Raw genomic sequence first — 15,238 nt, 5'->3', positions numbered from 1 at the left:
GGGGCCCAGAGCACCCACACACGCGCGCGCGCACAAACACACACCCTTTTCAGCACACACACACACACACACACTCACACACACACACACACACACACTCAGGGTCCAGCCCAGCCCCCCAACCCCCACCCCCGGACCACTCACTTCCATCCTGAGGCGGCTCCCAGCACCAGCCTGGAACAGCACTAGGGCCCACTCACAACACACCCATCCTCTGGAATCCTGTCATCTGAACCTCCACCTAAGTGTGCCCTGACCTTCCAACCTCTGGCACCAGAAAACAGCAAAGATTCCCTAAAGGTAGAGAATCGGCGAGGGCTAAAGCCCTCAGGGAGAATGTACGCAGTCAGCCTGGAATTGCCCCTCATTTCTCAGGAGCTGACTCCTCTTCCCCGCTCCCCTCTAAAGCCACCCTGATAGAAAGAGGTGATTTCACTCCTGTTCCAAACCCCTCCACCCCCCGCTCAGATCTGCTGCCAACTGATCCCAATATATTCTCTCAGAATTCCAAATTACTTGAGAGATCCAAGTCCTCCCCTCCTTCTCTTTAACATCCTTCCTTCCTCCTTAGTTGGAAGTCCTAACTCTAGTCTAACCCCAGTTCCTTCTGTTTTGCAAAGAAGGAAGCTTGAGGGCAACCTGAGACACTGAGGATGAAATCTCCAAAAGGAGGGAGGATTCAGGCTCAGGAAACCCCTGGAAGTCAAGAGTCTAAGAGAAGGGGAGGGAACGTCCATGCCTGCCCCCCAGCATAAGCCCCCTCCTCACTCTGCAGCCCAGACTCTTTTTTATTTTTTAAATATAATAGCTTTGGAGTATCTGCCTGCGCTGCTGAGGCCCAGGCAAAAAGGGAATTTCCCCCTAAGTTCTCTGTTAATGAACAAAACATTTCATGTTGAAATGTCTCCTCTGCCCCCAGCCCAGTGTCTCCAGGGTCCCCCAGCCTGACCAAGCAGGGGGACCACTAGGATGGAAATAACAGAATAATGGATAGCCCCTGGGGAAGCATAATTTACATTGGGGGGCATATTTTTCATAAATAATTACGGTGGCTTTTTTTCCCCCACTTTTGGCTAAAATTACCCACTCCTGTGGCAGCGTCCCAGAAAGGGCGGCAGAAAGGGCGGCCGGAGCTGTCCCAAGGCCCAGGACATGGCCCCCCTCCCCTGGGCAAGGAGCCTTCTCCAAGTTGTTTTCCTGGTCTCTTCCTCTTGGATGTTTTTTTGATTATTAATCACATTTTCCATCCACAAGCTTGCTCCAGACCCCCTCCCCCTGGGGTCAGGGTTGGACAGAGGAAGGTGGGGCAGGCTCCAGGAGGATGAGGTGGGGACAAGATGGACAGTGACCCCTGGTTTTGGCTAACCTGAAAGAGGCTGTCACAGATCCGGTCCTCACCATCCTGGTACATAGTAGGACCTTAATAAACACAAGTGCAGTGAATGAATAAACAGGTATCTAGCTTTCACAGCACACAGCTGGCAATGCCCCTAGTGTTGGTCTCCTGAAGCTACAGATAGGGAAACAGCTCAGAAAGGGAGAGTCACCTGCCCAGAGTCACACAGCAAGTTAGTGCCAGGGCCAGAGCAGGACCCCAGGAATGCTGATGGCTCCCCCATTCATAAGGAAGTCAATAAATATTTATGGAGCACCTACTAAATGCCAGGCATTGATCTAAGTGATTGGATACAGCACTGAACTAATAAAAAATCCCTGCCCTATCAAGGATGTGGAGCAGCTAGAACTCCACACTCTGCTGGTACAAGTATAAGCTGGTACAACCACTTTGAAACACTGTTTGGCAAGATCTGCTAAGCTGAACATATGTATACCCTATGACCCAGCAATTCCACTCCTAGATATATACCCAGAAGAAATCATTGTAAAATTCACAAAGAACATTCATAGCAGTTTTATTCATAATAGCCTCAAACTGGAAACTATTCAAATGGATGCAGGCATTGTGATATAATAACAGCAATGGAAAAGAATCAACTATAGCTACACACAACAAAAATGGATAAAGCTCACAGACAAAATGTTAAGCAAAGGGGGGAAAAAGAACTAGACTTAAAAGAATACATATTGAGTGATTTCATTTATATAAAGCTCAAAAACAGGCAAAATTCATTTATGGTGATAGAAGTTGGAATTGCAGTCATCTTTGTTGCGGGGAGGGTGCAACAGTGTACAACATATGTCAAAATTTGAGCTGTGCGCTTAAGGTTTGTGCATTTTACTGTTTACTTTTTGCCTTAAAAAATATTTTAAAATCCCCTGCTCTCATGGGACTCACATTCTAGTCAGGGAAGATGGTGAGTATATAATTTACCCATGTGAGAATGCAGTAGCTAACGCCATAGCCCCCTCAGGCAACAGGTGACAGCCTAAATGTCATCTAAGAGAAGCCTAGACGAAGCCCCTTTGTCCTCTCCCATAGCGCCATACCCTTTCCTTATAGTAGTTAGTATGACATTTTTAAAAATATATTTCATTGATTTTTTTACAGAGAGGAAGGGAGAGGGATAGAGAGTTAGAAACATTGATGAGAGAGAAACATCAATCAGCTGCCTCCTGCACACTCCCTACTGGGGATGTGCCCGCAACCAAGGTACATGCCCTTGACCAGAATCAAACCCGGGACCCTTCAGTCCTTAGGCCGACGCTCTATCCACTGAGCCAAACCAGTCAGGGCAACATTTACCTACCTAGTTACTTGTGTGGTGCCTGTGTGAGCTCCATCTTCTGAAACCTCTAAGCTAGGTCTGCCATAGAACAGGGGCTCCTAAAACTGAAAATAGGTTTAAACAGATCATGAATGATGCAAGCAAGCAAGCAGGACAACATCAACCTGGGAGTCAAGTCCCAGGGCACGGAGAGGAAGCCCATCTGGGTGCTTCACAGCCTCGAGGGATGGGAAACAGGGTTTGGTATCCAGCCCGGGATTAAACAGAGACCCAGAAGGCAGGCTGAGAGCCTCAGAGACCACATCCTGAAGCACCTTTGTTGCCAAGGCCACGCAGGCCTGGAAAGGCATAAAGTAGGTGAGGAGTGGAACCTGGTTTTTGTTTCAGAGAGATCATTCAGAAAGGGTGGTGAGAAAGGCTAAGGCTGGAAGCGGGGCTGCCAGGGAGGAGGTATTTGCAGTGACCCATAGGCGAGAGACCTCCAGCCTGGTCTGGGGCAGGGCCATAGGGCTCAAGACAGAGGACAGGAGCACTCAGATTCATCTTCTCCATTTGCTCCCATGAACCCTGGAGGAACCCCATGTCACTCTGTACATAGAGAACAGGCCCCGAGACACTTAGTTCAGTATCTGCTCTCCCCAGAACCCTCCTCCTGGGTGATCCTGTGGTCTGGGTGAAGTTTGGAAAGAGAAGCAGATAGTCAGAGGAGGGGTAGAGATCCAGAGGAGAGGCACAGGGAGGATGGGGACACTAGGGGCCTATATGTGTTTGAAGATGGGAACAGGGGCACAGACTTGCAAAATCACAGATGCAGTTTTTCATGTTGTGCTGCAAAAATTTGCATGAAACTAATTCCCTGCTCAGAAGCACAAGTCCCTCCCTTCCCCCTCTCTCCCTCCTTCTTTCCCTCCCTTCCCTCCCTTCTCTGATCTCCTTCTCTACCCATTCTTCATGGAGGAGGCATATGTCTTCAGAGGACTGTCTCCTTCCAGTGCCAGCCCAGAGTCTGATCTTGATCCCTGCTGCTGTAAAGCTGCCTCCCTGATAACGGGGATTTCCAAACAGGACTGATGAACTGGTGGCCATGTGGCCCCAAGATTGGCTCCCTCCCTTCGTCTTCCACAGCTCCATTCCCAGCCAGCCTGTATTCTCCCAGGGCGGGGGGCGGAGGGGGGGGGGAGAAAAGAGGCTCTCAATTTATCCCACCCCACCCCCTTGAAACTCAACTTCTGTGTTTTGTTAGAGGAAAATTAGAGAATTGAAGACAATGTCACAGATACCCAGGCCCAGGGAAACAAATAGAAATGGGCTGTGGGGGGTTACGGGGGGGGCGTATGTGTCGGCGGCGGGGGGGGCAGGGAGTCCAAAAGAGAAAAGAGAATCAAATTCAGTTTAACAGACATTTATTAGCACCTACTGTGTGCCAGGCACAGAGGGAACATTGTATACAAAAGCACAGATGACTGGGAGATGACAGTGCCATTCACTGAGCTGGAGAGAGAGTTGGGGCTTGACATGCCCAGTTGAAGGGTCTGTGGGATGATGGCCAGGAGGGGCAAGGAGGGAAGAACAGAGAAGCTGAGAGGGCTCACTGGATGGCTGAAGGTGTGTTGTCCCTGTCCAACAGCTCCCAGTGCCCTCAGTACCCTCTGCACTAGTGCTGGTTGCATGGGCATTCGTCAGAGTCTTACACTGACCTGGGCACCATGAGAATGCTGGGAGAGAACAAGATCAGGGAGCAGGGAGAGGGTGTGATGACAGGCAGGGGAGGAAAGGGTTGCAGCTGAAATCCTGGGAACCGCGATTAAAAGACAGAGGGGTTCATCCTAGCCAGTTTGGCTCAGTGGATAGAGTGTCAGCCCATGGACTGAAGGGTCCTGGGTTCAATTCCGGTCAAGGGCGCATACCTCAGTTGCAGGCTTGATCCCCAGCCCTGGTTGGGGTGTGTGTGGGAGGCAACCAATTGATGTGTCTCTCTCATATCGATGTTTCTCTCTGTCTTTCGCTCTCCTTTCCAATCTCTCTAAAATCAATGAAAAGATATCCTGGGTTGAGGATTTTTTAAAAAGAAGACAGAGCGGTTCAAGGAGAGTCAGGAGTCAGGGTTGTCACAGGACAAAAGAAGCCAGGTGAGGCCAGAATGGGCCCTGGACTTTAGAGCTGGGAGTGAGATGGGGCCAGTGGGACTGAGCTGGTGCCATCGAGCTGGCTGATGTATACCCTCCACCAGGGGCCCATGAGCACAGTGTAGGCTAGGGGTGGACAAACTTTTTGACTCGAGGGCCACAATGGGTTCTTAAACTGGACCGGAGGGCCGGAACAAAAGCATGGATGGAGTGTTTGTGTGAACTAATATAAATTCAAAGTAAACATCATTACATAAAAGGGTACGGTCTTATTTTTTTTTTTTTTTTAGTTTTATTCATCTCAAACGGGCTGGATCCGGCCCGCGGGCCGTAGTTTGCCCACAGCTGGTGTAGGCCCTTCTTCCCCAGCCTTCCTGCTGCCCCCAGAGCCCTTCTTGGTCTGGGGTCCTCTCTCAGACCAAGAGGTAAGAAGAGGATGAGAACAAGCTGCCCTGCCCCCAGTCTTCCACCCCTGAGCCTTGGTTTCCGGCCTTCCCAGGAGGGTGCTGAGCCTTCCTCTAGCTTGGGAGCCTACAGTGGTCAGGGAATCCTGGGGGCCCTGGCGGTAATTGAAACCAGGACTAAGACATTAGAAACCATAACGTGGACTCCCCAGCTCCCCCAGGATAGCTCCTGGTTTTCTTCTCTCCCCCATCCTCCGGCTGCTGACAGCTCAGCTCTCCAGGCCCCCACCAGCTGGGCCAATGACCCTTCTCCCCAAACCAACTAGAAGGAGCCTCCAAACCAGAAGGCACCCAAAGCCAGCCTTCGGGACCTCTTCTCTGTGCTCGGACAACCCCAGTGTATGGTAGACTAACCTTCACCCCCCCATATCGAGTTGTCCCCAAATTCTCATCTTAATCTTTTATTGCAGAACGTACCCCAGGGGGTTGAAGTTAGACAATGGAAAGGATTTTTCAATAGAGAAAGAGAAGAGAAAGGTAGGAGATGTGGGGCAGGAGTACCTCTCAACCAGCAGGTGCTCAGTAAACGTGTGGGGAAGAGAGGATGAGTCTCAAAGCCCGGGCACCACCAGAACAAGGTGCTGGCTGGGCCGGATCTGAAGCACAAGCAGGACAGGCTGCTCGCCAGGGGGGCAGGAAGGAGGAAGGGATTCCAAGGCTTGAAGCTCCCCTTCCATCTCTCTCTCTCTCTCTCTCTCTCTCTCTCTCTCTCTCTCTCTCTCTCTTTCTCTGCTCTGATGTCTTTCTCTGTCTCTCTCTCTCTCTCTCTGTGTCTCTCTGACAGAAAGAACAGGAAGCCTCATGTCTGCGGGCCTGATGGGAAAGCCCTCCCCCTGCCAGATGAGTCCTGGACTCCGGAGTCCCCAGGAGTGCTGGTATGAGAATCGGTCCCCACCTCTGTCCCGGTATCTGTCTCTCGCCTTGGCTCTTCAGTGGAGCAAAGGGCTCAAATACCTAACGCCACCACTGACTGGCTTTGTGGCCTCAGGCAAGTGATGTAATGTCTCTGTGCCTCAATTGCCGCCGGAGTAAAATGGCATCATAACAGTGCATATTTCCTAAGACTCTTGTGAAGATGCAATTAAATGAGATAATCCAGTCAAGTGTTTAGCACCAGCCTGGTGGGCACTAGAGTCTCCTTCATCTGCAGGCTTTGGCTTTCTCCCCACGGATGTCTCTATGTCTCTCCTTCTCCCCATCTTCTCTATCTACATTATCCTCTGCCTCTCAGTCTTTGTCTCTACACCTTTGTCCTGATCTTTTTTCGCTCCCTGCATCTGGCTCTGTCTGAAGCCCACCCCCCAGCCCCAGCAAGCCCTGTTTGACCCTGTTCCAACCCCCATTGGCACAACTGGCCCAGGTGGGGTGGGATGGGATGTCTGGGAGGTTTTTAATTCAAACATGGAATTCCTGGAAGCAAGATCACGCCTGGGCCTGAACATGGGTGAATCACAGTCGATGGGAAGAGTGATTGTGTCTGTGTTCTTTCTGGAGGGGAGGAAAGCTGGGGGCTCAGCCTGGCAGCCTCTTGGAGGAAGGGGGACTTGCCCTGACTGCACTGACCGCCCCCACACTTGGGCCCAAGCCAGACCCCCCATGTCTAATGCCTGCCTGGAGGTAAGGCAACCTGCCCAGAGTCCAGAACCAAAAGGGGAAGCCCTCCACCTCTACATAAGGTGGCTTACCTGCCCTCAAAGTACTCTGGCCCATCCTCACCCCAAGGCCTGCTCTGAGCTTCCCATACCCCATCCCAAACCCTGTATGGAGGCATGCTGCCTCCCTAGATCCAGCTTCTCTTGTCTCTATCTCTTTCTCTATTAACTTTGGTCCATGACTTTGGCAGCTGCATATGCTTTATATTTTCAAACTGAGGCTGCCAGGGATAGGAAAGTATGGGGTTGAAGAATCTTGTGTTCTTCGCCTGGACCAAAGAGCCTCTTCTTGTGGAGGTGGGGGGACATGAAAAGTCCAGATGTAATTTCTATATCACTGTGGATCTGTGAAGGCAGAGAATGGTGTAGGACAGGTGCTCTATGCTCTAGCCGGTTTGGCTTAGTGGAGAGAGCATCGGCCTGTGAACCAAAGGGCACATACGTTGGTTGCAGGCTCCTCCCCAGCCTGGTCAGGGGCATGCAGGAGGCAACCAATTAATGTGTTTCTCTCACATCAATGTTTCTCTCTGTCTTTCCCTCTCTCTTCTGCTCTCCCTAAAAATCAATGGGAAAATATCCTCGCAATGGAAAAAATAAAATAAAAGCAAAATAGGTGCTCTAGAACTATAAAGCAAATGAAGGCAGGCACACAAAGGGCCTCAAATAGGGAATTGGATGGCTGAGACTATAGCAGACAGGAGCATGGATAGACCGTGGGAAGACTCCTGCTTGACTCTGTGGCTTAGCAAAGAGGCTTCTCTGGGGGCTAGGATTGGTCTCAACTAGCCCCAGACACCCCCATACCTGGGCCCCAGCCAGACCCCTCACGTCAGCCCTTGGGCAAAGGGCCAGATGTGTGAACCATTAAGACCTGTCTCTCAGTTCCCATTCCCTACACATCATTTCCTCAAGGTGCTCACCAACTTCACGGAGAGAGAGCTGAGACTGCCGATCCAGAGAGGGAGAAACACTCGGCAGGGTCACTCAGCAGGCACAGGCTGGGACAGGAGCCCTGGTGTCCTGGCAGCCAGCCTGGGCCTGTCACAGAGTTCCTGGGACAGCACTGTGACGGGCCAGCCTGGAAAAGGGATTTTATGTGGGGAGAGCACCTAGGAATCCTTGAACATGTGGGCAGCTGTGCCAGGGGTGGAACATCCCATCAGGCAAGGACAGATGTGCAGCTTCCTGGTCTTCCCATCAGTTAGAGACAAGCATTGGGATAAGAGGTTCAAAGAGACAGGTCAGAGCAAAAGAGAGGCAAGAGAACCTGGGAGAGAGACCAAGAAATAGACACAATCAGAGACAGTCAGGCACAAAAATAGAGATACAGAGAAAGAAAGGTGTGAGTCAGAGACACAGAGACCAGGAGATGCAGGAGGGAGACCCATGGGATTAGACACAGAGACAGAGACAGGGAGACACATGAAGTCAGGGAGAAAACAGTGTATCAGAGTCACAGAACAATGGAGTCAATGACACACAGACAGGGACAGAGATTGAGAAACAAACAAACAAACACCACCACCACCACCACCCAAAAAAACCCACAGGAGAGATAAATAGAGATGGAGAAGACAGAGAGAGACAGAGACAAAGATAAAGACAGAAGGATCAAGAGAGGCAGAGAAATGGAGAGAGAGCAAGGCAAAGGGAGACAAAGACAGAGTGAGGCAAAGAAAGAGATCAAAACAGCAGGAATGGGAAGAGCGAAGGACAGAGGAGAGTCTCCTTTTCTCCCATCTCTCCAGCCTGGTTTCCCCAGGGTTTGGGCCCCCCTTGCTTTTCTTTGGTTTCCATAGCAACAGGGAGGGCAGCACCAAATTTGCATATACATTTACATCCTTTCTTTCTGCATAATTCAACAGGTTCTGTGCATATTCATGAGACTGTGAGTGAAGGTGACTCTCCCAGTCCCTGCTCAAAACCTGGCTCTGGTGCTCCCTGCATGTAGTACACGGCCATGGCTCCAGACCCCTCCTCCACCCCCCACTGACTCTGACCTGTCCCTGCCAGACCGACCCTGCTAACAACATTCCCCCTTGGTCCCCAAGCAATGCCTTGCACTCCCCTACTTCCACACCTTTCCTCAGGTGATGCCCCTCTGCCTGCCTGGGATGCCCTTCCCTCAGCATGAGTATTGCCAATGGTACACGTGCATGCATGCATTCACTCACATGTGCTCACATGTGTGTACACATGAACTCTGGTGCAGGGAGTGACCAATGCTCACCCTGGCTCCCTGGTGGAGGAGGCTCCTAAGTCACACGTCTATCTGGGTGTTTCTGTCAAAGAAGGGAGTTCATGAAAGGATCACTGGGGTGTAGGCTGAGCTCAAGGCTGACAGATCTACAGAGAGGAACCTAGGCCACTGTGGCCTCCATGTGGAAACTGACTGCCCCAGGTTCTAGCCAGAATAATCATAGCTAGAATAGAGCCAAAAGGAGCCTCGAGAACAGAAGGACTGCGGTGGCTCAAATGGTGGGGGAGAGCGTACTGGGCCAAGAATCCTTTCAAAGTGCCAGGTCTTGAAAATTCTTGTGGGCAAGGCGGGGCTTCTCTGGGGCCTGATACAGCCATATTTTGGTTTCACCATCTCCCCCTGGATCCCTATGACAGCCTCCTCACTGCTCTTCCTGCCCTGTGCCCTCAACCCACCTTCCACTCTGTAGCAGCCAGAGCTATCTAATACTAATCTTATATTTGACACCACTTCCTTCTTAAAGCCTTCAGTGACTTTCCATTACCCTAAAGAAAAAGTCCAAGCTCCTTAGCCAGGCACTGAGGCCCTTCCAGTCTGGTCCCCCCTCACGTCTGAGCCTCATTCCTTATCACTTCTCTGCTCCTCTCACCTCTAGGTCTTAGTTCATGCCTGCACTTTACCCAGAATGCCCTTTCCACTTCTTTCTCTCGATTCTATACAAGCATCACTTCCTCTTCTTCTTTGCCTGTCCCTAAAGATTGGACAAGGGGTTCTGAACTCGAAGTCTAATGAACTTCCCTAATCTCTGAACTCATCACACCAATAGTGAAATTATCTGTACTAGTATATGTGGTTATAGTCTTCATGGGACTGGAGGTTCCAAACCCAGTGATATTTGTTACATTATGGGTGATCATTAACTATTTGTTGAATAACTGAGAGGTCACTGCGCCCACTGAGGGCCAAATTTCAAGCCTAGACTATCCTCTCTGTCTTGACATTCCTGGGGACCTCTGCAGACAGCAAAAGGAAGGGATGGGCTATCCCTTTGAGAATGCTACCACCTCGTGGCCAGACTCGGAAGTGCAGCCAGACTTCACCCCAGTGTAAATACCCAAGTGGGAGCTGGAGATATCCTACAGAACTAGGCCTGATCCATGAGCTCCAGGCTGGTGATCTAGTCTAGACAAACAGAGGGGAGTGGGGAGGTAGGCCCTGAGGAATGCTCCAAGCCCAGCATTGGTATCCTTTGAACATTCTTGACAAGTTCCTTACAGACAGAATGGGAAGAGCAAAGGCTCAAAGGCAGAAAAGTCTCATGTTATATGGGAAGAGTGAGGCATAAGTGTGACCAGAGCCCAGGGTCCCAAGGGACCAAACCAAAGATGAGCTGAGCCATGGCAGTGACCAATCAAGGGGATCCTTTAAGGCTATCCAGTGAATTAATTTGAATCTTGCCCACTAATCTGGGCATGGGATGAGATCTGGGTGTGGTGACATACGTGGAGGCTCAATAGTCATTCATTCACTCATTAAATATTTATCAAGCACCTACTATGTTCAAGATCCTCAGGTTAGCCCTAGCCTGTTTGGATAGAGCATCAGCCTGTGGACTGAAGGGTCCCGGGTTCAATTCCAGTCAAAGGCACGTACCTCGGTTGCAGGTTCGATCCCCTGCCCTGGTCGGGGCGTGTATGGGAGGTAACCAATGGATGTGTCTCTCTCACATAGATGTTTCTCTCTCTGTCTCTCTCCCCAGCCTCCTTCCCTTCCACTCTCTCTGAAAATCTATGGAAAAAAATGTCCTCCAGTGAAGATTAACAACAAAAATTAAAAAGATCCTTAGGTTACATCATTCAACAAAGCAAAAATTCCTGCTCATTTGGAGCTAACATTCTCATCAGGAGGAGACAGATAAACAAAAACATGAAAGAAGTAAATTATATTTAAAATTTAAAAAAATGGCGGGGGGCAGAATAAGGAAAATCAGCTTTGTCCGTCAGCCTGCAAACATGTTCAAATCTCTACCAACTCATTAAAAATAAATAAAATTCTCTCTGTAGTCTACATTCCTCTCCAGCTATTTATCACCTCTTTCCACCAATTCACAATCCAACTTCTTGAAAGAGCTGTTTAGGAGTGGCATAACCTTTTCTTTTTTAAAAAATATATTTTTATTGATTTCAGAGAGGAAGGGAGAGGGAGAGAGAGAAAAAAACATCAATGATGAGAGAGAATCATTGATTGGCTGCCTCCTGCACACCCCACACTAGGGATTGAGCCCGCAACCCGGGCATGTGTCTGTGACTTCCTGATTCTTTGGTTGACGCTCAACCACTGAGCCATGCCAGCTGGGCATGCACAACCTTTTCTTAAAAAAAAAATGGAGGCAAATGACATACTGCAGTGGCTTTAACAATAGAGTAGAAAAAACAAGCCCAAATACCTGAATCAGCACTTATACACAACTCAAGCTCCTTCCTAAGCTCTTTCCAACCGCTAAAGGCCTCACTTCTCTCTGCTCCCTCCCCACATTTCCTTTTCTAGGCCCCAGTTGGGCCCTATAAAAAACAAGGAGAGAAAAAGCCCCAGAATCACTAGCCATCCCTTCCTCGGCCTGTGGCCTATCTCCTGATTCCCTGAGTTGCAGACCCTGTTCTTCCCAAGAGATCCTGACCCCAGCTCAGCTTCTCTCCACACTACCCCTACCATCACCCTGGAGGCCCCAGGTGGTCCTCTGATGAGGACCTAATTGGGAGCCCCTCCTAGACACCCAGAGCTTGTGATGCACCTTACTGAATCATTCCTTCAGCACAGGTCACCATGCTTATTCCACATGATCATTCCACTGTGGCCACAGCAGGGTGGATCAGGATGGGATGCTGAGCCAAAGACCAACAGTCTGCAAGTAGCCTGGTTCCAAAGTTCTGGGGACCAATGACACTCAAAGAGCTGTCGATGGTAGAAGACACCAGTGGAGATGCTCAGAGAAAAGACAATATGCAGAAACTGGGAGGAAGCAAAAAACCTAGATTAGCCACAGAGAATAAGGAGAAGCCAGGCAGTTGCTGGTAGCAAGACACCTGAGTCACCACCACAGTCCCTAGGGGTATACTGGATGCTTCATGGCCCTCTACATTTGAGAGGCCTGGCCAGGCAGCTGCTGAGTTTCCCCCGTCTCTCCTAATATCCCCTGAACCTCCATCATCTGCCTCTCCCTCAGGATCTTCCACATCACTCTGGGCAACATACCTTGGAAAGCAAAGGGTGATGCAGTGTTCAAAGTTTTGACTACATCCTGCTGGTCCTGTGGTCCCCTCATCCCTGCTCTAAGCCCTATTGAGGCATCAAGTCCCCCCAACTCTGTCTTCCCCCACATCTCAACCCCTTCTGCCCGCACTCAGCCAAACATCACTTCAACACTCAAGTTGCTGAGTCCACCCTGCTACAACATGAGCTTAGAAGAACCCTAACTTTGTGCTTTCCTGGTGACTGAACACCCAGGCTACTAGACACATTGGAGACCTCAAAATCCACTGGGAAGACTTATCAGGAGGATCACTTCCTAAGTTATGTCTAACCAGTATACTTTACACTTGAAACTAATATTTTGAACAACAAATGTAATTTTTTTTTAAAAATCCAGTGGGAGACCCAATTGGCTCACCTCTTCACTGAGTCCACCACTGCCCACAATCCTGCTCTGGTCCCTGCAGGCCCCTGGTTACCACTGCAATCTTTACCTCTTCCCTCATGCCCCTGACCTGACCACGGTGAATCTAAGAGTGTAAAGCCAGTGTGAGGCAGAAAAGCAGCAGCCAGGGGTAAAAAGGCAAAGATGAAACCTGGAAGGGAGATATGAGATGAAGGTATGTTTTTAAGATAAGAAAAAGCACGTTTGTAGGCTGAGTCATTAATAATTAGGCAATTAATATTTACATAGCATTATACGCCCAGGTAGTATCTAAGAGTTACATGTGTGTATTTCTACATTCACTCCTCATAAAAACCCTATGAGGTAAGCACTATATCCTGTTTTATGGATGAGAACACTAAGGCACAAAGCAGTAACTTACTAATAATCTAGAGGCAGAATCAGGATTCAAATCTAGACAGTCTGGTGCCTGAGACCATAATCTTAACCACTATTATATATGCCACAGACAGAGAAAAATGTCTGCCCTGGCAGAGTCCTTAAACCAGCCCAAAGCGCACAGTAGACTCACCCAGGGATCTAGATATAGTCAGTCAGGTTACTGTTTGAGGCTTGTTAACGACTAGATCAGGGGTGGGCAAACTTTTTGACTCGAGGGCCACAATGGGTTCTTAAACTGGACCGGAGGGCCGGAACAAAAGTTACAATCGGCCCGAGTTTACACGTTTCCCGCACTCCACCGCAAATCTATATGAACCGAGTTAAAGACGGCTCCCGCGGAGTACGCGCAATTCACGCGAGCCGACTTAACTCGTTTCCCGCACTCCAAGTGTTAACGACTAGATCCTCCCAGCAATAGCCTGAGCCTACCCTTCCCATCTCCAGCCTCTGAGCTCCTGGGGGACAAGGGCAGAGACCCCCCACCCCCTTAACCCCATTTCCACATAGCAGACCAAGCAGAGGGAGGCTCATCAGACAGACAAACGGCAGAACTTTTATTTCCTAACCCCCTCCCTGGACCTCTGTCTGCAGGCAGCTCAGAGGCGCTGTGGAGGGAAGGCAGAGTAAGCCCTTCTTCAGCAACCAGAACCCAGCTGAGAGCCCACACCTGTCACTCTTTGTAGCAGCCCCTTGCATACGCCAGAGGGAAGGGGAATCAGCACAGGGAGGCCCACTGCTGTGGACTCAAGTCTTGCTGGGGATGTTGAGCAGCTGTAGAGGCTTCCAGAGAAGGCACAGCCATCCTAGACATTGGGGCTTGGAGAACAGCCTGCTCAGCTGGTCTTCAGGACCGCGTGTCTCGAGCCCTCCTTCGGGGTCGGGGGCCACAGCTGGAGCTAGGCGTGGGGCCCAGGCCAGGGGGTGCCCCTGGGGGCTGGTAGCCACTTTCATTGGGGTCCAGGGGTCCAGGCTGAGCAGTACCCACACGGCAGGCACGTGTCGGCGCACTGTGAGGGGGTCTAGGCCCGTGTCCGGTGAGGCTGGTACCCAGCTGTCCTCAGTCTGCAGGAAGCGCAGCTTGGTCAGCTGGTGCAGGCCTGGTACCCGCCGCTTGACAATCTCGGCACAGCTGACAGCCTTCCCTGCAGCCCGGCCAGAACCCGAGAACACCACGTGTCTTGTGCTGCCGCCCTCCAAACGGCCCAGCACCAGCCCCAGCAGGTTGCGGATTTTGCTGCCGTCTCGGACCCGCATCTCCAGGGTGTCCGGAGGGAGCTGGGGCATCGGGGACGGCGCCGGGAGGTCCACGGAGCCGGCTTTGCGGTAGTGCTCCATCCCGGGGCTGCTGCCTGAGCTCACTGCCCGCTGCAAGGAGAATCGGGTGAACGCGCTGCAATGGGCCCCCGGCCACCCGCACCCTGGCTCCCCGGACGCAGCCTGTTCCTCCTCCCAGATCTCCAGGAACAAGACCAAGGGCCATCCCGGCCTCGCCTTGGGAAGGGCGGGACCCCATACACCCCATCGCCCGGACAGGCCATAACCCTCCCTCGGCCCGAGACTGAACCAAACTCCCGGAACACGGCCCTTTAAGGAAGGTCCCAATCCCTCAAGCTCCGAGGCAGAGGGGAGCCCTCGCCAAAATGCTCCTCGTGGGAGGGTGGGTGGAGAGATCAACCAAAGACCTTGTGTGTATATACGCATAAGTCACGGGCACAGACATAGCGTGGGGAGGCCTGGGCGGGGCGGGCTCGAAGGAGTCAATGGGGGGGGGGCGGGACATATGTAATACTTTCAACAATAAATTATTCTTTAAAAACTACTCAAAGACAGAACTAACCCCTCCGTCGCACCGAAATCCCAGGGCAGGGCCGAGCAGCCCTCACCCGAGACTCCCGGGTCATTCCCCCTAACTCGGTCACCGGGGAGACAGGCGGGCGGGCGGGTTGCTTTGGGTACTCCAGGCGTCGGCCCGCGGCTTCGGGCCGCCTCTTATCGCCACACGTCGCCCCAGTG

At 51.1% G+C, this 15,238-nt stretch overlaps 1 protein-coding gene across 1 annotated transcript in view; it reads right to left on the bottom strand.

The window, feature by feature from the left end:
- Positions 1-13,757: 13,757 nt before the first annotated feature.
- RPP25L (ribonuclease P/MRP subunit p25 like) overlaps positions 13,758-15,238 on the bottom strand; it is a 7,475-nt gene continuing 5,994 nt past the window's right edge. The window contains 2 exon segments of the mRNA XM_023762466.1: positions 13,758-14,185; positions 14,188-14,590. Coding sequence (XP_023618234.1) covers positions 14,070-14,185; positions 14,188-14,560 — 489 coding nt within the window. The 5' untranslated portion in view covers positions 14,561-14,590 and the 3' untranslated portion in view covers positions 13,758-14,069.

The sequence above is a fragment of the Myotis lucifugus genome, unplaced genomic scaffold, assembly GCF_000147115.1.
Source record: "Myotis lucifugus unplaced genomic scaffold, Myoluc2.0 scaffold_246, whole genome shotgun sequence".
Lineage (NCBI taxonomy): Eukaryota > Metazoa > Chordata > Mammalia > Chiroptera > Vespertilionidae > Myotis > Myotis lucifugus.
This window is presented reverse-complemented; position numbering and strand designations above follow the sequence as displayed.